Source organism: Microtus ochrogaster, chromosome 2 (assembly GCF_000317375.1).
Source record: "Microtus ochrogaster isolate Prairie Vole_2 chromosome 2, MicOch1.0, whole genome shotgun sequence".
Lineage (NCBI taxonomy): Eukaryota > Metazoa > Chordata > Mammalia > Rodentia > Cricetidae > Microtus > Microtus ochrogaster.
The window spans coordinates 18,888,142-18,909,221 of record NC_022010.1 but is presented as its reverse complement, the minus strand read 5'-3'; the positions used below and the strand labels follow the sequence as shown (position 1 = coordinate 18,909,221).

Here is a 21,080-nt window from a genome sequence, read left to right as displayed (position 1 = left end):
ACCTCATGCCTTCGTTCTCTAGAAGCTGGGGAAGGCTGTTCTGCCATGGGCTGTACTGGGCACTGTCCACTTCATTCACGCCATCTTTCTGTAATTGTCTTGTCTGGCTCTCCACCCAGAACACTCTGGAATGCATGCAGGTATTCAGTGTGGCTTTTCCACCCACGTGTGTGCCCTGTGGTGCTTTCCCTGTGTGGGCAGCTCTAAGCTCCAGGTCTGCTCCTCCTCCTATAAAGTACCTTGAGGGTCTGACTTTCATAGGTGCCTGGTATGAATCTGGACCAGTTTCTCATCCTGGTGCCAGCTGAGGAGTGGGCAGAGAAATATGTACTTTCTTGGCGTGCTGAGCTGGCCCTGTGCACACGTCTTCCTGTTGCTTGCCAATGCTGTGAATTCAGATGACCCGTGGGCAAGAGGCAGGGACTGTTGTTCCTTGAGACTGGCGTGTGGATGGGAGGGCCCGGCGCTATGCCTAGAGTTTCATTATGGGTCATCAGGATTCACCGTGTGTCTCCTGTATGCTTGCCTTCCTATCCCATCCATCCAGAGCCAACAGCAAGCTCTTTCCACAGAGGCAGGTTATTCTGTTCGTTCTTTCCAACTTCCCTTGGTGTGATCCCTGGCTCAGACCAAGTACTGGTACTAAAGTCAGAAAGGGGTGGCTTTCCTCACTGCTAGATGGGGGTGGTTCTCAAGAGGGGTCCTTAGACTGACCGTCATGTTGATCCCCAGGTCCAGGAAACACACAGAGCTCTGTCTTATCCAGCCCTTCAGGGCCCCATGTGAATGGGACTCAGCTAGTCCAAGTCACATGTCAGAGGAGGCATTCAGGCTACCTGACGAGAAAGAGGGATACTTGAAGTCTTGACCAATGCACATTTGAATGTTATAACTGAGAACCCCCTGCTCCCTGCAGCCCAGCCCAGCCCCCACCCTAGCACTGTAGAGAGTCAGAGGGGCGAAATCCCACACACTAGTTGTCAGTTCACCTTCAAAGGGCAGATATCTTCAGAGTGTGTGGAGCACTCTAGCTGCCACCTGGGTGACTGTCTTTAGGCAGAAACACTGCATCTCTGTGGCTTCAGCAGTAGAGTCACTAGCAGTGACTGAGTTGGGACGTGTGTAGCCGCAAAGCCCTCTGCATACCCACCAGCTATGTGTAGATGGTTGCAGTTCCCAGTGGGTGCATTAGCAGCATGTGGAATGGAGAGGCTGCTGCCTAAGACACCCAAGAAGGTGCCAGTTTTGGGAGTTGATTAGAAGCACAGTGAGCATCCTTTAGTTCATTCTTGGGGAGGGACCCCAAGGGCAAAAGGCAAAATCCCCAGCACATAGTGGCACCCCTCTTCCCACAGCAGGTGAGATGGGGCCAGCTGCCTTGCTGAACTATAAGGGAGCTTTAGAGAATGCTGCCCCTTAGCCTGTCTGCTCATTTGTCCCTGACAGAAGGCAAGAGTAAGCCCGTAGACCTCTCTGTGTCACTGAGAAAAGTCTCAGCCAGGAAGATGTATGGTGGAGACCACCGTTTTTATAGTCAATGTCACACAGATCTGTTCCTATGGCGGCCATAATGGATGCATGCAGCTCCATGTGCTTGCGGGTAACTCTGCAGGTGATTTCTGCGTGTCCCATTGTCTAAAGACTGGAGAAGTGTCCTTCACCTTCAAAGCTACCTTGGCTTGGACACAAGCCCAGCATGCAGCTCCACACCATGGAAAATGAAAGTCAGAGAAACTCCTGTGGAGGCGGCAGGGAAGCCGGCAGTCATGTCTTGGGATATTTGCCTCTGGCTTTTGAACACTCCGCCTGCCTATGTAAGCTGCTGCACTTGTTCCAATTATAGAACGCTTTGCCATCTGCCACAGCCATGGTTGTGGTCACAGCACAGACCCCTCCATCCCCCGCCTGCAGGTGCTTGCTCTCTGAGAGGCTCGGGCTGAGCCAGCAGAGAAGAGTGGGTGGGTGTGCCCACGGGCCTAAGTGAACACACACAGGCTAAGTTCCCACCATGCAACGGAGACTCCGCAGTGCTCCCCATAAACCGAAATAAACACCACAGAATCAAAGCAGTAGCCAGGAACAGAAGAGGACACTGCTGTTCCTGGAAGTGTCCTGGAAGTGGGTGACTTCACGCTATCAGAGCGCCTAACCTATGAGTGGCCTAGACATGCAGCAGCTGCAGCCAGGGAAGGCTGAGGCCTATGTGCACAGGGGCTCCTGAGGAAGAGAAAACGGGGCGCCTAGGCAGTTGAGGCTTCTGTGGGCTCTTCTTCCTTGTTGTTGGAGGCTGCTGAGGCCTGAGTTGGCATCCGTCTTCCAAAGCTGTTTTCTCTGATGTCCGAGGAGAGAACAGCCAAGGGGTTGGGAAGAAAGACAGTGTTTGTCACGGGGTGGCCCGGGCCCACACTCAGATTCTCTGTAGTAACCTTGAGGATCACGCTCTACCCCTACCTTTCAGTTCACTGTGAGTCACCCCCAAAGCTAGGCCCACTGCAGCGCCCCTAGTGGACATACTTTACAAACAGTGACTGACACATGCCCAACAGGGGACACTGGCCTCATGGCTCAGTTGGTCCAGCAAGAAGATCCAGGCCTCTTAAACATGCATGTCTCCACCATCAGCTCCCTGTATGCTTACTGGAGGGAAAGCTTCAAGTCCAGCCTATCCCCAGGCGGCTGGGTCCCTGGAGCATTGTCTAGACAAGAATATTAAAAATCCCAGCCTTGGCCACCAGCTCCAGGACAGCAAGCTTTTATCATCCTGTTTCTTATTTTTTTTTTCACCTATGGGACAGTGCTCAGCTATGTGAGCCAACTCCATGTTTCAAAACTTTAATATTTAATTTTATGTCTATCACTATTTTGCCCGTTTGTGCACCATGTGTGTCCCATGCCCGCAGAGGCCAGAAGAGGGTGTTGGACAGACTGGAACTCGAGTATCAAACAGTTGTGAGTTTCCATGCAGGTACTGGGAATGGAGCCTGGGTCCTCTGGAAGAGCAGCCAGTGCTCTGAACTGCGGAGCCATCTCTCCAGCCCCACGTTCATCTGCTTTCAATTCCATTAACCAATGCCATCTTTTTCTATTTCTCATACTTAGAAAAATGTTCGTATGGCTATAACCCTGGCATACAAACAAGTCCACTTAACTCTGGGACCTCTGGTCTGGCTGCTGGCGGCCTCCAGGGGCCAGGCAGGGCATGGATCCTGAGAGGCAGGCCAGGCTAGGTGGTCCGAGCTGGCGGCCTCCAGGGGCCAGGCAGGGCACGGATCCTGAGAGGCAGGCCAGGCTAGGTGGTCCGAGCTGGTCATGCTCTTTGGCTGGAGCACCCAGTCGGTGCTCACTGACCTCCCCTCATTTTTGTTTAGGGAATCAGTTGTACATGGAGGAGGTCATAGATTGTCATATCTGTGTAACGCCCAGTAATAGTTTTGGACTTGCATAGCCACAACCAGATCTATGGAGTCTTCTGCCACCCAAGGACACAGCCTCATGTTGCCCTTGAATAATCACTCCTTCCCCCACGCTGAACACTGACAAGCACTGACCTGTTCCCTGATGCGGAGTGTTTGTTGACACTGTGTGTGTGGATGGAGAGTCCTTCTGCCTCTCCTTAGTTAGGTCTGGTAGTTGTGTGCGATGCTTTTCAGAGGTAGGATTATTCAAATGCTGTTTCCTGCTCATCCCAGGGGCCTCACTGGCCTCTGCAGATACTCATGGCCCTGTTTGATGACTTGGGTGATCTGATGGCTTTCTCCTCATCAGGGTCTTTGATGCTGCTCCCTCTGGTGACCCCACTCATCATGGAGGCTTCTTGGATGCCTTAAGTATGATCGGGGCTGCTAAGGTCCCAGGATCCTGTTGTCACCATCCCACACATGGGTTTTGCTCTTTGGGTCACACCTGTCCTGGCTCATGAATCTCCCTAAGTTCTCCACAGTCCACCTGTGTGGCAGAGCCCAGAGGTTTGGTCCCTTGCCTTCCTTTGAGGTGACGGCTGTCTCAGCCAACCTCATTCAGCTTTTAAAAAGAGGAACCCTGCTGATTTTTTTTAATGAATTGAAGAAATTAATTATAGGCTTGGGATCCATTGCAGTTATTTTTAGAAACCCGTGATCTCAGACATAACTAACACTCTGTTCTGGATGAAAGAGCTGAGATACTTAATGCTTATGGCACGGGGAAGAGGGAGAGGAGGCAGAAGAGGAGGGGGAGAGGAGGGAGAGTGAGAGAAGGGGGAGGAGGTGGGAGAGGAGGGAAAGAAGGGAGAGGGAGGGCAATAAGGAGGGAAAGAGATGGAAGTATAGTTTGAGGAAGGAGTAGAAGAGGTGGAGGAGGATGGGAGGAGGAGGAAGAAGAGGAGGTAAAGGAGGAGGAGGAGGAAGGAAAGGAGGTAAAGCTCTGGAAGAGGAGGGAGGAGATGTCGAGGGGGAGAAGGGATGAAAAGAGATAAAGGAAGAGAGAGAGAGAGAGAGAGAGAGAGAGAGAGAGAGAGAGAGAGAGAGAAGGAGGAGGAGGAGGAAGAGGAGGAGGAGGAGGAGGAGGGGGAGGAGGAGGAGGAGGAGGTAGAAGAGGCAGAGGAGGTTAAAGAGGATGGAAAGTGGAAGAGGAGGACTGTCCACACTCCTGAGCCCTGATCAAGCCAGGCAACAGATGGACTCACAGCCATTTTTTTCTACATCCCCACATGCCTGTAATAAAACAAGACTCTATTGAACACCAGCTAGGTACTTAGTTAGGTCAGGGTCAAGTTTTTGGGGAGCAGCAGGAAGCAAAAAGATTCAAACCTCACCTCATGATGCTGACACTAGTAGAGTCCCACGGCTCTACTAGACAGGGAAGACCTTCCCCACCTGTCCTGCTCAAGGAGGGAGCTTGCTGGCTGCTCTTCTCTTCCATGCGTTTCCCTGGGAGATCCTTGTCTTTCCCTAGGTGTCATGGTGGTGTTGGCCAATGATGGTGGTATTTCTAACCCAATACCCAGTAGAATTTCCCTGGTGTTGCTGCAAGCCATGTTCTTTGGGGGTCTGCAGACCTATGGGATGGGCACCCGTTGAAATGGCATTGCAAGATGGGTTGGCAGCTGGGCTGTTCCCTAGTCAGTGCTGTTTCAGCCTCACGCTCTAAATATCAAGCAGGCGTGCCAACCACAAAGTGCCCAGGCTGCACGCAGAACCTGGAACAATCCACACTTGGCTGGGAGCTGAGCGATGGCAAGATTTCTTGGCACCTGTTGTTCCCCATGGTGGCCAGCAGCCAGGCTGCCTGTGAGGCTGGGCTACCAGACACTGCTGTTCTGTGGAGGTGGAAACAGCCCCTGCCATACACAAGCACACAGCGTGTGCACGCAAAAGCCACATGTGCCGCGGTGCATATCTGCGCCACTGAAGACCCCTCTTTGACCACTGTCCCGCCTCTGCTGTGTAGTCCAAGGTCCGAGAGCTGGAAGAGAAATGCCGTGTGCAGAGTGAGCAGTTTAACCTTTTGTCCCGGGACCTGGAGAAGTTCCGGCAACACACTGGGAGTTTTGACCTGCTGGGCAGCAGCTCGGTGGCCTTGCTGGATGTCCCCTTGGCCCCTGGCAAGCCTTTCCCACAGTACATGAATGGATTAGCCACTTCCATACGCAAAGGTAAGTGGCAGATATTTGCAACAGCTGGGGAAGTGTCTGTGGAGGAGAGTATAAAGAACTACTGCAGCAGGACTAAGGACAGCCCAGGCTGCTGTGTCCTTATCCATTCACAGAGTGGCTCGGATACACTAGTGGTGGGGGGAGCATGCTTGTGTGGTTAGAGGTGCGCATGCATGTCTAAGTGCATGCATGTGGAGGTCAGTCTTTGGTGGTGTTCCTCAGGAACCGTCCACCTTGCTTTTGAGATGGGGTCTTCCATTGACCTGGGCTGTGCGGTTTAACCTAGGATGGCTGGTGAGTGAGATCCAGGGCTTTGCTTGTCCCCATGGCCCCAGCCCTGGGGTTATGGATGTGCTGCCCTGTCTAGCTTTCTGCATGGATTCTTGGGGATGGAACTCAATTGCTCATGTAGCCCCTCTCCCTCCAGATTACAGGCACATACCTGTAAACCAGCATTTGAGGAACTGATGCCAGAGAATTGTAGCTACTTCCAGAACAGCCTTGGCTAGAGTGCAAGACCCTGTCTTAAAAACAAAAACAAACAAACAAAAAAACAAACCCCCAAGTTGCTGATTTATTTTAATTAGGGGAACAAGTAGGGATCTGAATGCCAGACTTCCTTTTGTAACTTTATTAAGACAGTTTCCAATCTCTCCTGGTTCTTATCAAAATAGAGAAATGCTCCTGATTTTTTTTTTATTGTAAAAACGAGGCAATGCTCATCCCTCTGTGTCATCATCACTGGAGTTCTTCCCCCCAGCTCCTCGGCTATTACATCTTTCCTTCTAGCTCTCGAATCACAGGGACTGACAGACCACATTGGTGGCTGTGGCTATGAGAAACGAGACTGAGGGAATGGGACTGCCCCCAACCTTCTGGTGGTTTACTGAGCAGAGTGCATCCAGGTGTCTGGGTGTCAAGATTGTGATGTCTTAACATCAGGGTTGTGATGGCAGGGTCGTGTAGGAAGCCCTGTTCTGATGCAAGAGAGCAGACAAGCTTCAAGGTGGCCTTTGGCCCAGACAGATGCTCGCAGATAGATGGTATGGTGAAAAAAGAAGTTGGGGCTGTTCTAGAATGGATGGTTGGGTTCAGAAGGGTGACCAATGGGGGATGTATTCAAGCCGTAAAGGGCACAAGACAGTTTCTGTTCTCCCCAGAGAACCTGAAGCTTCCCATTTTTGCATCCTAGCTGCAAGGGAATCATAGAGATCACCCCTTCAGCATGGTAAAATCTTAGGAGGCCACCTGAGGCAGAGCTCAGGTTTCTTTGGGGGAGGGTGCTGGTTACACACACACCTCTAAAATGGCTGTGTCCAATACTGACTCAGAAGGAATACAAGAATTTGGCACCAGCCACAGGTATGCACTGCTTCTCTCAGGCATGAAGCGACTGGTGCCCTCGTGAACTTTCAGCAGCTGTGATTATCTACAGGAATGGGCTCATGAGACCTTGCCCCCCCCCCCCCCGAGGATTTATTATAGACATTTCATGGCTTCTGTGGGAGGGGCTTATGAGGCTCCCAGCCCGTAAAGGTTATGTAGGTAGTTATGTATTGTGCTTTCTTCTGTGGCATAACTGCTTGTAAATGTCTCTTGCTCTTCTAAATAGCTCTATTTAAACTTGTTGGCTTACCAACCTATAATCCCTTAGAGATGTGCTCATGTGATAGGACTCAGGGCATATGCTTCCTATGGGAGCAACATAGCATGATGCACTCACTCTAGGTGCAGCATTGAATACCAGGGCCTAAACCTATTCACCTTGGGGCCTAGGACCTCGCCGATACTGCTTCCACACCTTCCCACTCCCTTGCCCAGCTGTCCATCGTTTCCTCCTCTCTGCTTCTAGGAGTCTGGCATCAGCAGAGTCCACATGTGACGGGACAGTGTGGTCTATATCTTCTGCTGTTTATTTTATTATTTTGATTATTTAGACTATTATTATTTTCTTTTGGATAAGGCACTCCAGGTTCTTCCACGCTGGTAGGAGCAGCAGGGTTTTCCTCTTTGTTTAAGGTGTTTGCTAGGTCGCTAATTGCATTAGTTTTAGCTACTTTTTTATTTCCTGGCTTGTTCTTGGTCTCCTGTCCCTCAATGAGATGACCTCTTGATCATCTCATTTTAGGGCAGTATAGGAAGCGGCTGGATGCCCCAGGCAAGAGACATGCGGACCTGAAGGCAGCAGAGGGTGCCAGGAAAGGCCCTGCCCTACTTCATGTTTGGATCCTGATGTAAAAGAATATGGCTTCGGAGTTTAGATCAGGCCATCCTGGGTCAGTGTGCTCCAGGCCTGGCCTCAGTAACTCAGTAACTGTGAGCATAGTGTTTAAGCACCTGCTTTGGTACTGAGAAGCCGCCTATCAAACAATTTCTAGCCAGAAACTTTGTAATTGGACAATTTTCTTTTTCTTTCTTTTTTCTTTTTTCTTTTTTTTTTTTTTTCGAAGTGACAGCAGACTTCAACGTAAACTGGTATGAACAGGGAGGTCATTGTCACCCAAGAGGGGAAGAGCTAGAGTGTAGCTTCAGGTACAGCTCCGCTCAGGTACCTTTGGTGATGTCCCAAAAAGTCCAGACTCTGCCTCTCCATATTACAGTGGCCAGCTCTATGGGCAGACTATGTTCTTTCCTATCCCAGTCAGAAAGGCTCAGGGACCACTGGGCCTCACAGCCTATCGATTTCAAGCCAACAGAAGGGAAAGACCCCCTGCTCAGGATGCACTTACCCTCTCCGACTGGGCCTTGCTGTGTCTCCTGTCACACATCACCACTAAGCCCTCAGTACAGCCATCCTGTGCTGTCTATTACACATGACTGCCAAGCCTTCAATACAGTCAGCCTGTATGCTACCCATGATGGTCCAGTCCGGAGCTGCAGTGAGGGGACTAGGACATGGGTGGCCCTCACACAGACACCAGAGAGAGGAAAGCTCAGGGAAGGCAAATAGCTAGCATGCTGTGCTGATGGCCTGTCTCCTTCTCCCATCCACTCCTGGGTCCTGGCCAGGTCACGAGGGTCCCACTGGACACTACTCTGTGATTGGGGACTATATCCTGTTGTCTGGGGACAAGCTGGAGCCTCCGTGTGTGAAGCCCTCCTTCCTGTTACGATCCAGCAGCCCAAGATGCAGATTTGAGTCCGAGGTGAGTCTCACCTAGCCGGCTCCAGAGTGTGTCTGGGAGGATGCCTATGCCCCTCCCCTCCATCCTTCCATGCCTTCCTCCTTCATTTCCATTAATTTTCTACATCCATCCCTAGTGAACCACCATGTAAGCCGTAGGTCTACAGGCCAAGGTCCTGGATATTATGGGGGGAATACATATGGTGGGAGGACACAGCACCCCATCAGTATCTGGACAACCGAGTCCTGGTGAGGGTTCTGCAGACAGCAGAACTGGCTGTGTGGAGTTGTGATTGGGCAGGGAGGGGCTGTGAGGCCCGGAGGGCTGGCCATTGGTGTCACTGTATGCCCTAGAAGCCAGGTGTTTGGTTGAGGAGGGCTGGGAGGTGGCGGGGGTAAGGGATAGGTGTAACCTTGGTCCCTTGAACAGCACTAATCTCTGTGTAAGCCACACAGCGTGGTGCTGGAAGGCTCCCAGGAAGGAGCGGCATGGCTTGATCGTCATCATGAAGGACCACTCTGCCTTCCACACACGGAAAGGATGGGAGGGGAACTTTCCCTAGGACACTGGGACTCAGTCTCCCTCTTATCTGAGACTGAGTCAGGTGTCCTTATCTCAGAGGCACGTGGCCTCTGAGGAAAGGCTACGTGCTCCTGGGATTATTGCAGTAGAGGGATTGGCCGTCTCTTTACGTCCTCCAGACCCCGAGACTGCAGGGTGAAAGAGGGGAATGAGAGGTGTTTAGGTGGAGGCTCTGCTTCAGCCCCACCTCTCTCTCTCCAGACCCTGTCCCTGAGAAAGCCCACCAAGCAGTGGCTCCTCCCCCTGAGACGCTCAAGACCACACGTGCAGGATATTTTTTAAACATTGATTTTTATCAATCTCTGCATTTTTCTCTACTCCCCTCCCTGCCTCTCTTCTCCCCTTCAACCCTCTCCCAAGGTCAACATGCTTTCAATTTACTCAGGAGATCTTGTCTTTTTCTCTTTCCCATGTAGATTAGATCTCTTTTGAATTTTGCAGGCAAATGGATGGAGCTAGAAAACATCATTTTGAGTAGGGTAACCCAGACCCAGAAAGACAATTATCACATGTACTCACTCATAAGTGGTTTTTAAACATAAAGCAAAGAAAACCAGCCCACAGATCACAGTCCCAGAGAACCTAGACACCGACAGGATATTTGAGACCTTGCTCATAGCCTTGCCATGTGATTTCTCTCCTATTTTCTTACCCTGAGAATCACCCAGGAATTGCTTTGCTCAGATTAAATCCAGTCTCATTAATTTGGCTGGATTTGGCTTATTGCCTCAGTGGAGAATCCCACAGCTGGGGATTTTCAAAACACATATCCAGAGGATCCCTACTTTTTCCTTTTTTGTGGATCTCCATGGTTTATCGAATGCCCCTGGAGATGACAAATGGGGTCCTCCATAGCAAGAGCGCTCTGAAAGCAGAAGGTGTGGTCACCTCTGTCTTCCACAAGCTACTTGGTATGACATTCTGGTGTTTTAGGCTACAGCATTGGGGGGCCACCCAAGTCTCTGCTGATGTTCAGGCTAGGATTCCAGCGAAGGTCTATGGAGGTGATTCCCATTACATGAGAGTTTCACAGACTGGGCTACTTTCCTAGCAAAGCCCAGTGGGGCTGCAGGCAGATTTCCTGAGTGTCACCAGGGAAGGTGTTGTATCACTAGGTGTGTGTGTGTATGTGTGTGTGTGTGACATGTAGCCTTTATTATCACCAACTGTAAACCACAATCACTCCTCACAGATGGACAATGACCGGAACTCTAACAACTCCAAGCAAAGCAGCTCGGGGAAGGTGCACCTGTGTGTCGCCCGCTACAGGTAGGGATGTGACGCCACACCTCCACCCCGAGTGCTGGGGCAGAAGAAGCAGGTGAGAGGCAGAGAGTGCACAGGGTGAGACCACACTTTGTTCTCCGGAGCTGCTGTGATTCTGTGTCTCAAGCTGAGCTCCCAGGAGCTTGCTCCCTCGCAGCTCCAGAGGTCAGCAGCTGAATTAAGGTACCCTATGGCCATGGCCCAGGCAGACTCTGACCGAGGGTCTTGGATCTTTCTCAGGTTCTGGTGGCCCCAGGGCTCTTGGTTTGCTGCTGTATCTCTCTAGGCTCTGTCTCCCCCTTCCCATGGCCTCCTCTTCTACGTGTGTTCCCATGTCTCGGGCATCAATGTCCACCCTGGCCAGTGTGATATCCTGGGTGACACGTGTAGGAACTTCTTGGCAAATGAGACCACATTCACAGAGGTCAGAAGCTGAGACTGTGGCAGATCTTTATGGGGGACACACCAAGTGCCATACAGAATGCCACAGGGGAGACCTCCTCCACTGATGCCTCCGATTCCTCCCTCTGCAAAAGTCCCAGGCACCAGATCTTAGAAGTCTTCAGTAGAGCATACCATTGATCAAGCAAATGCAGTTTTTAGAATGTCTTTTCTTGTACAAGTGCTCAAAGATATGTTATCAGGACATTACCTAGGACACTGAATGCATTGTTAGTCAGGAGGTAGAAGCAGTGTCTACATCTGACATTAGAAAAACAGTTCCATAAAGTTTGGTGGCCTCAACAGTGGGCTACTATACTTAAACTAAAAAGGCAATGGCAGACTTGGTGGGGTAGAAATACAGTATCCTACATAGTAAGGTGGAAAAAACGGTAAGGAGTATGTGCAATGCTGTTCTACGTCAGTTAGCTAATCTTTGTTTAGAGACAACGTAATTGGACTGGAGAGATGGCTGCTCAGCTGTCAAGAGCACTGAATGCCTTGCAGCAGACACAGGTTCAGTTCCAAGTAACCACATAAGGCAGCTCACAATCGCCTGGAGCTCTAGTTCAAAGGGATCCAGTGCCCTCTTCTGGCTCCCACAGATACTGAACACACATGTGCACATATACACACCCAGACACATACACATAAAGAAATAAATAACAAAAAAAAAAGCAACAGCCTTCACTCACTAATTTGGAAATGCGTAGTTCAGGTGAAAGAGACACATGGGAGCAAGATGTTTGGACAAGATGTCCTCAGATTCAAAGAGCTCTCAGTGGCTTCAGAATCAACTTTAACCATTGGTGTGAGCCAGCCAGAGGAGGCTGAAGAGGAGACATAGGATCTCAGTAAGTGAGCTGTGGTGCCATTTGACATATAACAGGTGTAAGGAGCCATATACTGGCAGGCCATGGCCAGGACCACTAACATGCAAACTGCTTCTTCCCGCAGCTACAACCCCTTTGATGGGCCCAATGAGAACCCGGAAGCGGAGCTGCCTCTCACGGCAGGAAAGTACCTCTACGTCTATGGAGACATGGATGAGGATGGATTCTATGAAGGTCTGTGGATGTGCTGCAGTGGGTGGGCCCTGGCTTGTTCCAGGCAGAAGACCAGCCTGCCCGGACCCTGGGAGATGCGCCAGGTTCCCTCATGCTCCTGGCTGCTAGCTTTCTGTTCTGTCGCTCCCTATTCCCAGAGGTCCCAGCCTCCCTCTGTGATGATTGCCAGGACAGTGGAGCTGGCTTTCCAAGTGTTAATGGCAGTAGCTGGCTGGCACTTGGGAGCCCTGAGTGTTCATCTTGGCAGAGCTCCTGGGCAGCTACGGTCTGACACTGACGCTGATAGATGCTTTGCTGTCACCTCTCATTATCCATGGGGAACAGGTCGACACTCAACCTCAAGGATGCTTGAGGCCCTTTTAAAATCGTGAGGTGTTTGCACATAGCCTGGGTACTTCCTGTGCACTGGGACTCCTTCCTAGATGGCTTCTAACACACACAATGAAAATCCCTACCAACAACAATCAGACTGTAGACTCTGAACATGTTCTATGTAGATAAACCTATTTTTTTTATTTTTAATTTTACATTCCAAACACAGTTTCCCCTCCCTTATCTCCTCCAGCTCCCTCCATACACCTCATTTCTACACCCCACCATCCACTCCTCAGAAAGCGTAAGGCCTTGCATGGGAGTCAACAATGTCTGGCATACCAAGTTGAAGCAGGACCAGCTTCTCTCTCTTGCATCAGGTTGAGCAAGGCAACCCACCATAGGGAATAGGTTCTAAAAATCTGGCTTATGTACCAGGGACAGATTCTGGTCTCACTGCTAGGGGTCCCACAAACAGACCAAACTACACACTGTCACCCACATGAAGAGGGCCTAGGTCGGTCTCATGCAGGCTCCCTGGCTGTAGGTCTAGAGTCCATGAGCTCCCATGAGCTCAGGTCATCTGTCTCTGTGGGTTTCCCCATCATGTAGTTTCCGCATTCTGAGGACAGGGGATTGGTGAATACTAAGGGGCACTATGTTCTCCAAAGTGCCCATCTGTGTCCTTGATGGTGCAGCCATCACGTGACCTCATGGAGTGTGATTTTCCCATTCTCAGAGGCCTCAAGACTCTTGTTAGCTCAGGGGCCCAGCCTCATACCCTGACACTCCCTTCCCATCCTCCTCACCACTAGAATCTGCAGAAAGAACCTGGACTCTGTCTACCCAGAAGGCGTCAGTTTCATTGCCTTTTAGCCTGACCATGGTGCTGCTGCCCACAGTCAGCTTTCTGGTTTTATTTTGTTCTTATTTTATGTGTATGGATGTTTGGCCTGCATGTATGTCTGAGCACTACATGTGTTCAGTGCCTGTGGAGACCTGAAGAGGACAACAGATCCCCTGAAACCAGAGTTGCAGGTTGTTCTGAGTCATGGTGTGGGTGCTAGGAATCGAACCCAGGTCCTCTGCATGAGCAGTTCATGCTCTTCAGCATTGAGTCATCTCTCCAGACCCTGCTTTCTGATTCTAGATGGGAGTTGTCTATCCCCTGGCCCTTCTGCTCTGTGGGAAAGCCTGGTCTTGTCCTAGTCTTCTGAAAGGAAGGGACCTTTGTTGAGCTAGTCTTCTCTTGCGTGAGCTTGTGTTGCTTCTCAGAGTATATGGGAACTCCGGGACTCACTCTCTGGATGCCCACTTATAGGAGGTTGCATTGCTGCTGTGACATTATAAGCTGAGGCCAAGTCAGTGTACAACCCTCTCCCTGGCTGTGCAGCCCCAGCAGATCTCACTTTAGGGTCAACAGCATGCCCAGTGCGACTGCCAGATGACCTGGTTGAAGTCCCTGAAACTTTCCCATCATGCATTGTGCCCACTAAAAGGTTCCAAGGGCCTCATTCAAATGGGTTCCAGACTCAGGTTTTGATAGTCTGTATGATAGTGGGACTTGCTTCTATTCTCTGTGGCTCAATCTTTTCCATTGCAGAATGGCGATAGCTCTCACTTTTCTGTCTGGAAGATGGATTGACTGCTAGGAAGTGCTTGTAATGTAGCCTTGTGCGTGACTATAGCTCAGTAAATGTTAGATACTGTCATCATCATCCCCATCATCCCCACCATCATAAATGCCCTTATCACCTCCATCTCCAGTACCACCACCATCATGGTCCCCATCAACATCACCACTATCCTAATCACCATTGTCATCATGACCATTATTATCACCGCCATCATCATTACCACCAGTATCATTCTCATCATTGCCAGCACCACCATTATCATCGTCAGCAATATTACCATATCACCATCACTACCATATTATCAGTATTACCACTACCACAACCATCCTCACCACCACCAACACTATGACCTCCATCATTATTATTACCAATATCATCACCATCATTACTTCCATGTACCAGACTGTCTTTGGTGCCAAGGATTGACTGCCTCAAGACTATACCCTACGTAGAGGTTGGGAACAGAATACAAACCCTAATTAGGTGGCTGACTTGCCCTCTACAGGCATGTCACAGGTCCTCTAAGGCAGGGGGATCTGGGTAGGGGAAAATCCAAAGGTCATGGTGCCCCAGTCTCCTGGGGCAACCTGGCCTCTCTTTGAAGGTATGCTATGATGAATGGTCTGTGTGTGTGTGTGTGTGTGTGTGTGTGCTGGAGTCCTTAGCTCTTCTACATAGTCTCCTTTGACTGCTAGCATCCATGTGAGCCCCATTTATCCACCATTATCACACACACACACACACACACACACACACACACACACACACAGAATTCAATTGAATTCCAGAATAAAAAAGGCCACCCTCCACAAAAAGTCACCTGTATAGCATTTGCTTATGCCATACAAATTAATGACAACCCTAATTGTTGTAAGAAGGTCCCTTGTTCATCTTCCAGCTGCCCAGACTCCTGAAATAATCACACAGAAACCATATTATTTAAATCATTGCTTGGCCCATTAGCTTAGCTTCTTATTTGCTAACTCTTACATTTTACATCTTAGTTTAACCCCATCTCCATTAATCTGTGCATCACCACGAGGCCGTGGCCTACCAGTAAAGTTTTAGCACGTCTGTATCCGGCAGCGGCTCCATGCTTTCTTTTTCCCAGCATTCAGTTTAGTTTTCCTCACCTAGCTCTGTTCTACCCTATGAGGCCAAGCCAGTTTCTTTATTAACCAATGGTATTCACAGCATACAGAGGGGAATCCCACATCACCTGCTTATCTCTGACACTTTGACAACCAATTCCGTGTTTTTAATCTCACATCAGGTGGATAATAGGTGCTCTGGTGATTTACCCAGCAGGAAGCTGGGTAAATAGATCCCTATTCACATGATCGACCATATGATCAAACACGATAGATATTTGTTCATCTCCCAAAGCCATGGATTTGACATGGTTGTTTATCCTGATATTTACTGAGCACCAACTGTGTGCTGGGGTTTTCCCAGTGCTGGACATTCAGTCAACATGAGCTTTTAATCCCTATTGAACAGCTTCCCCGCTACCAGCGTGTGCTTGGTATGTACACTCAGATTCTCATAGCTCTGGCTGAGGAAATCAAACTTGGTGATGGATGGGGTTATTGCAGACAGAGGGTATGGAGGGGATAAGCATGTGACTACCTGAGATGCTTTGCTATGTGCCAGTGCTGTGGGGGCCAGGGTCCTGGGGGATGGTGAATGATATCTGTTCTTATATCCAACAGGGGAGCTGCTGGATGGGCAGAGGGGCTTGGTGCCCTCCAACTTTGTGGATTTTATCCAGGACAATGAGTCACGGCTGGCTGGTACTCTGGGGAATGAGCAGGACCAGAACTTTCTCAATCATTCTGGCATCAGCCTTGAGCGTGAGAGTATCCTTCACCTTCACTCCCCAACTCAAGTGGACTCGGGCGTCACCGACAACGGTGGGGGGACTCTGGACATGAGCATTGATGACATCGGAGAAGACATTGTGCCTTACCCTAGGAAAATCACCCTTATCAAACAGCTTGCCAAAAGTGTCATCGTGGGCTGGGAGCCCCCCGCTGTACCACCCGGCTGGGGCACCGTGAGCAGTTATAATGTGCTGGTAGACAAGGAGACACGCATGAGCCTTGCTCTGGGTAGGAGAACCAAGGCATTGATCGAAAAACTTAACACAGCCGCTTGCACCTACCGCATCTCCGTGCAGTGCGTCACAAGCCGGGGCAACTCGGACGAGCTACAGTGCACGCTGCTGGTGGGCAAGGATGTAGTCGTAGCGCCATCCCAGCTACGTGTGGACAACATCACACAGATCTCTGCTCAGCTCTCCTGGCTGCCGACCAACAGCAACTACAGCCACGTCATCTTCCTCAACGAGGAGGAACTGGACATCGTGAAGGCCACCAGGTACAAGTACCAGTTCTTCAACCTCAGGCCTAATATGGCTTACAAGGTGAAGGTCTTGGCCCAGCCCCACCAGATGCCCTGGCAGCTGCCCCTGGAGCAGAGGGAGAAAAAGGAGGCCTGTGTGGAGTTCTCCACACTGCCTGCAGGTGAGCCATATCCTCAGGGGGGTTCTATAATGAAAGGATGCCAGTGCACACCCTGCATGGGTAGGGAAGGGCAAGAGGAGGTGACTATAGGAGTCTGTGTTATCCTTGAAAACCTTCAGATCCCCATGGGAAGTTCAGAGCCTGGGTACCTGCTCGTGGGTTTAGAGTTGGCTCTTGGATAGCATCTGGGATGTGTCCCTAGCATCTTGGGATGTGTCCTTAGCATCTGGGGATGTGTCCTTTGCATCTGAGGATGTGTCCTTAGCACTTGATCTGCCAGGGGCTGTCCTGTAATAGACACGAGGGCAACGGGGCCACCTCTGGGACTGGAAAGTCACACCCTACCCCTCATACCTCCTCTAATAACACAAGGGGGATCATGAGTTGAAGAGCCCATGCTTTTTTACTGCTGTCCTTCTCTCTTGGTTTTGGTTATAAATATTGATGAACGGTACAGAAGATGAAGTAGTCTACTGAAGCCACCACAGGGCAAACCTGACTCCTCTGCCTTCCTGACTGTAACTTGGAGATAGTGTGCTCCCTCTCGTCCTCTCCAATACTCTTGGGGACCCTGTGCTCTTATGTTAGTGAGTTGTCACTTCAGTGTCCTGGAGTGTTTGCAATATTGGTGGCTGCTATGTGCATCCTAGTAGGTGTCTAAGGCTGAGGCAGCTGACACAAGTGCAGGGCATACACTCACATATATACACTCGAGGGTGTTTTTATGTCCGAGAGAAGAATAAAAGAAAGGCTGGATGGTGTTTGTCAACCCAGTGTGACCATCCTCAGGAAGAAGATGAGAAAGAAACCAAAGTACGTCATAAAAACTTAGTCACACCCATGTATAGGTCACTGGTTAAGGGAAGAGGTGAAGAAGTGACCATTGGCCCTGTCACTGTGGGACTATTTATGCAGCCTGCCTAGGAGGGATGTTCTGGAATTGAGGGTGAAATGAATTCCAAGTAAAGGGAGAACTTGGTGAGAGAAGAGATTGTCCCTGCTAGTGTCTTCCCATGCAATTACAATGGGTCCTTTAATTGCAACAGAGTTCTGATCTAGAAAAGCATCGCCACTGGCTCATGATTCCTGCTGGCCACCATGGCCTTGTTGCTGGCTTTTGACTCTGATGAAGAAAACTGTAGAATTGTTTATTGTTGGCCATTGGTCACAGGAACCCTAACTAGTTACACATAACTCTAGTTAGGTTTAACTGTCAACTTGACACAGTCTAGACACTTATGGGAGGAGGGCCTTGAGGAGATGCTTAGATCACATTGGTCTGTGGGCTTGTCTGTGGGAGATTGGCTTGGTTGTTAATGGGTATAAGATGGCCCAGCCCACTGCAGGAGGTACCATTCCCTAGGCGTAGCTGTAAGCTGTGTAAGAGAGCTAGTTGAATATGAGCCAGAGAGCCAGCCAGTAATCAGTGTTCCTCTGTGCTCTGTGACTTCTGCATCAAGTTCTTGCTTGAGTTCCTGCCATGAAGTCCCTCAGTGATGGGATGAGACCTAGAAGTATAAGCCAAATAAACCCGTTCCTTATCCAAGTTGGTCTTTTTCATCAGTGTTTATCACAACCACAAAAAGAAAGGTAGAACATTGTTCTTCATCGGAGTTTGACACTTCCTTTCTATCCCCAGTGTTCCCAGAGTTTTTATCAAGAATGAATTAAATTTTCAATCTTGATCATCTCTCCATTTGTCATGTTATGATCATTCTTTATTCAGTTAATGTGGTGATGATGCTACTTTTGAATATTCAGTTATTTCATACTTTTTGGGTTCAATTTGGTGTTTGTGGGTGGGAGAGCCTTATTTTTTAAGTGATTTATTTTATTTTCAGTTATGAGTATGTGTGTGAGCACATGCACATGTACACATGTGTATGTTTGTTTGGGTATTGAGCCACGTGTGTGCAGTTAGCCACGGAAGCTAGAACCTACCTGCTGTGGTGCTGGGACCTGAACTCAGGTCCTCTGGAAGAGCAGCGGGTGCTCTTAACCACTGAGCCACCTCTCCAGCCTCATTGGGGAGTTTTCCATCTATGTGTATGAAGGATGCTCATGTACAGTCTTCTTGCAATGTCTTTTTGGTTTGGGTACCAGGCCTCTGCTGGGTTCACACAGTGACTAGAGAACCCTGTCTCCCGTGGGTGCTTGTGTAGGATTTTTTTTTTTTTTTGTGGCATTACCATTAGCTCTCTTTAACATTTGATAGATGCAGTGAAAGCCACGCAGACCAATGGTTTTCTGTGAAGAAATGTTGAAAGTTTCAGGTTTAAGGTAGTTAATAGACACAGGGTTATTTAGCTTTTGTGTCTTCTCATTTGTCAGTTTGGGTTAGCTACATCTTTTTCTTTAAGTTTATAATACAATTATGTTATCCCTCCCTTCTTTTCCGCCCTCCACATCATCCTATATATCTCTCCCTGCTCTTTTTTCAAATTCATAGCCTCTATTTCCCATTAATCGCTATTACATGTTACATGTTATACATGCAGAGAGACACATATAGGCACATATGTATGCCTACACACACACATCCTAAATACAACCTGCTCAGTCTGTATGTTATTTGTATGGTACTGGATAACCAACCGGCGTGCTCTTCCCCGGAGAAGACTATTTCTCCCATTTGTGGCATTCCTTGGTTACCTGTCGCTCTTTATGTAGGGTTGAGGCCTCATGGGCCAAGTGTGGTATTTCAAGGAATTTCCCCATCGTGCTAGCTGACCTGGAACTTTCAGAGATCCACCTGCCTCTGCTTCTCTAGTGCTGGGATTAAAGGTGTGCGCCACCATGCTCAGCTAAATTATCTTTTAACTGTCTTGAATCCCTGTTCGAAATTTATGCTGTCTCACTTTAGTGATGAGAATTGTACTGCGTTTGTTACTTCGCTAATGGATTCAAAGCTGAAGTTTTTGGCTTGGTTGAGTTCTATTTTTCGTGGCTTTATATCACTTTGTCCTCCTTTTTTATTGGTTTTGGGCTTTACCTCACTCTTATGTTTTGGCTCATGCTTCCGAGTTAAAATTGAGATAACTAATTGAAAACCGCTGTTTTCTAATATAAATATTTAGACCCGCAAACCCACAGCTCTCAGCATGTTCTTTTTCGCTATTGGTAAGTATATTCTGATTTTCCAGGTAGAATCTTCATAACCCTGGTTCTGAATAGACTGCTTAGTGTCTAAATATTCCATGGTCAAGAAAAGAAAACACACTATTATTACTGGTTTCCAATTTGCTTCAGGGTTGGGTACAGTTTCCTGTGTGAATCCAGAGGTGCTGAAGGCTGTATGGATATTGTCTGCCCTGGTGAATATTCCTGGTGTGGTTCCAGCAGCCCTGGGGAACCCTGACAACAGTCAAATGACTTAGCAGTGCTTCCTCGGGGCCCCGTGTTCTCACTGGGCTTTGCTCGTCTGACCCATCAGTTACAGACAATAATTGTTTCTCACTTTGGTTTTTGCTTTATGTATTTTGGGCTTTCTCTACCAGTTCCATATGTATTTGAAAGTGTGAGCTCTCCTCAATGACATGTTCTCATAACCAATAATCCTCTCTGGCCCTGGTGATCTTTAGGTCTGTTTTGTCTGATGTTCATGTGGTTGTTAGGTTTCATAAGCTAGAATCCACACATCCTATTTCCCAACATTTACTTCCAAATTCTCTGAGTCCTTATACTTTAAACCTGTCTTTTATAGGTAGCACGCAGTGGGATCTTTGAGTTGCCACAGTCTGATAGCCTCTGCTTTTTACCTGGAATGTGTGTTTTACATTTCATCATTGATAAGACTTAAGTCTCCATTTTTGCTCTCTGCACCCGTCCTGTCTGCTCTTTCTGTCATTACTGACCTCTTCCTCCTTTCTTTTAACTATTTTATTTTAAAAAAACATATGCGTGCATGTTCTGATCAAATCCATTTCAGCCACTTCACCCCCACCCACCACAGTGCTTTCCAGACACAGGTTGACTATTTTTTAATACTTTATTTTCTCTCTACAATTGACTTTTTTTGGGAAATAACACACAGTATTACTTTTTAGAGATGATTTTATGTACATATACACAACATACTATAAATTGCCTTAAATGATAACGTAATTCCTTTTGTCCCTTTTGATTTAGCTTTTACAGACTCTGCTTTTGCAATGCTATAATGGCCTGTTCTATACAGTCTGTAGAATAGTTACCATAGCTGCACCTTCAGTTTTGAATGAGTTTGTTATGTAGGAGGCAGATAGAGAGAAGCAGGCACGTAGAAATGCATCACCAAACCGGACACTTAGGGCATCCAGCCGAGGTGACTGAAGTAGCCAGACTGAGGAAGGAACGAAGGTAAGTTTGTCAAACCAAGAACTCGCAGGCATCCAACCAACAGAAATCAATAGGGGAAACTGAGGCAGCTGGCTAGATTTCTGGGTTGAGTTTTCTCTGTGTTTGAGCCCCACCCCCAGCTTCTCTCTCTCTCTCTCTCTCTCTCTCTCTCTCTC

At 48.8% G+C, this 21,080-nt stretch overlaps 1 protein-coding gene across 9 annotated transcripts in view; it reads left to right on the top strand.

Annotated features, from left to right (window-relative positions):
• Positions 1-21,080, top strand: part of Rimbp2 (RIMS binding protein 2) — a 191,682-nt gene that overhangs the window by 139,544 nt on the left and 31,058 nt on the right. For all 9 annotated transcript variants that reach the window (XM_013350341.2, XM_026784541.1, XM_026784544.1 and 6 more), the window contains 5 exons: positions 5,428-5,632; positions 8,642-8,778; positions 10,532-10,608; positions 12,004-12,113; positions 15,775-16,587. In XM_013350341.2, the coding sequence (XP_013205795.1) occupies positions 5,428-5,632; positions 8,642-8,778; positions 10,532-10,608; positions 12,004-12,113; positions 15,775-16,587 (1,342 nt within the window). The remainder of the gene's footprint in view (positions 1-5,427; positions 5,633-8,641; positions 8,779-10,531; positions 10,609-12,003; positions 12,114-15,774; positions 16,588-21,080) is intronic.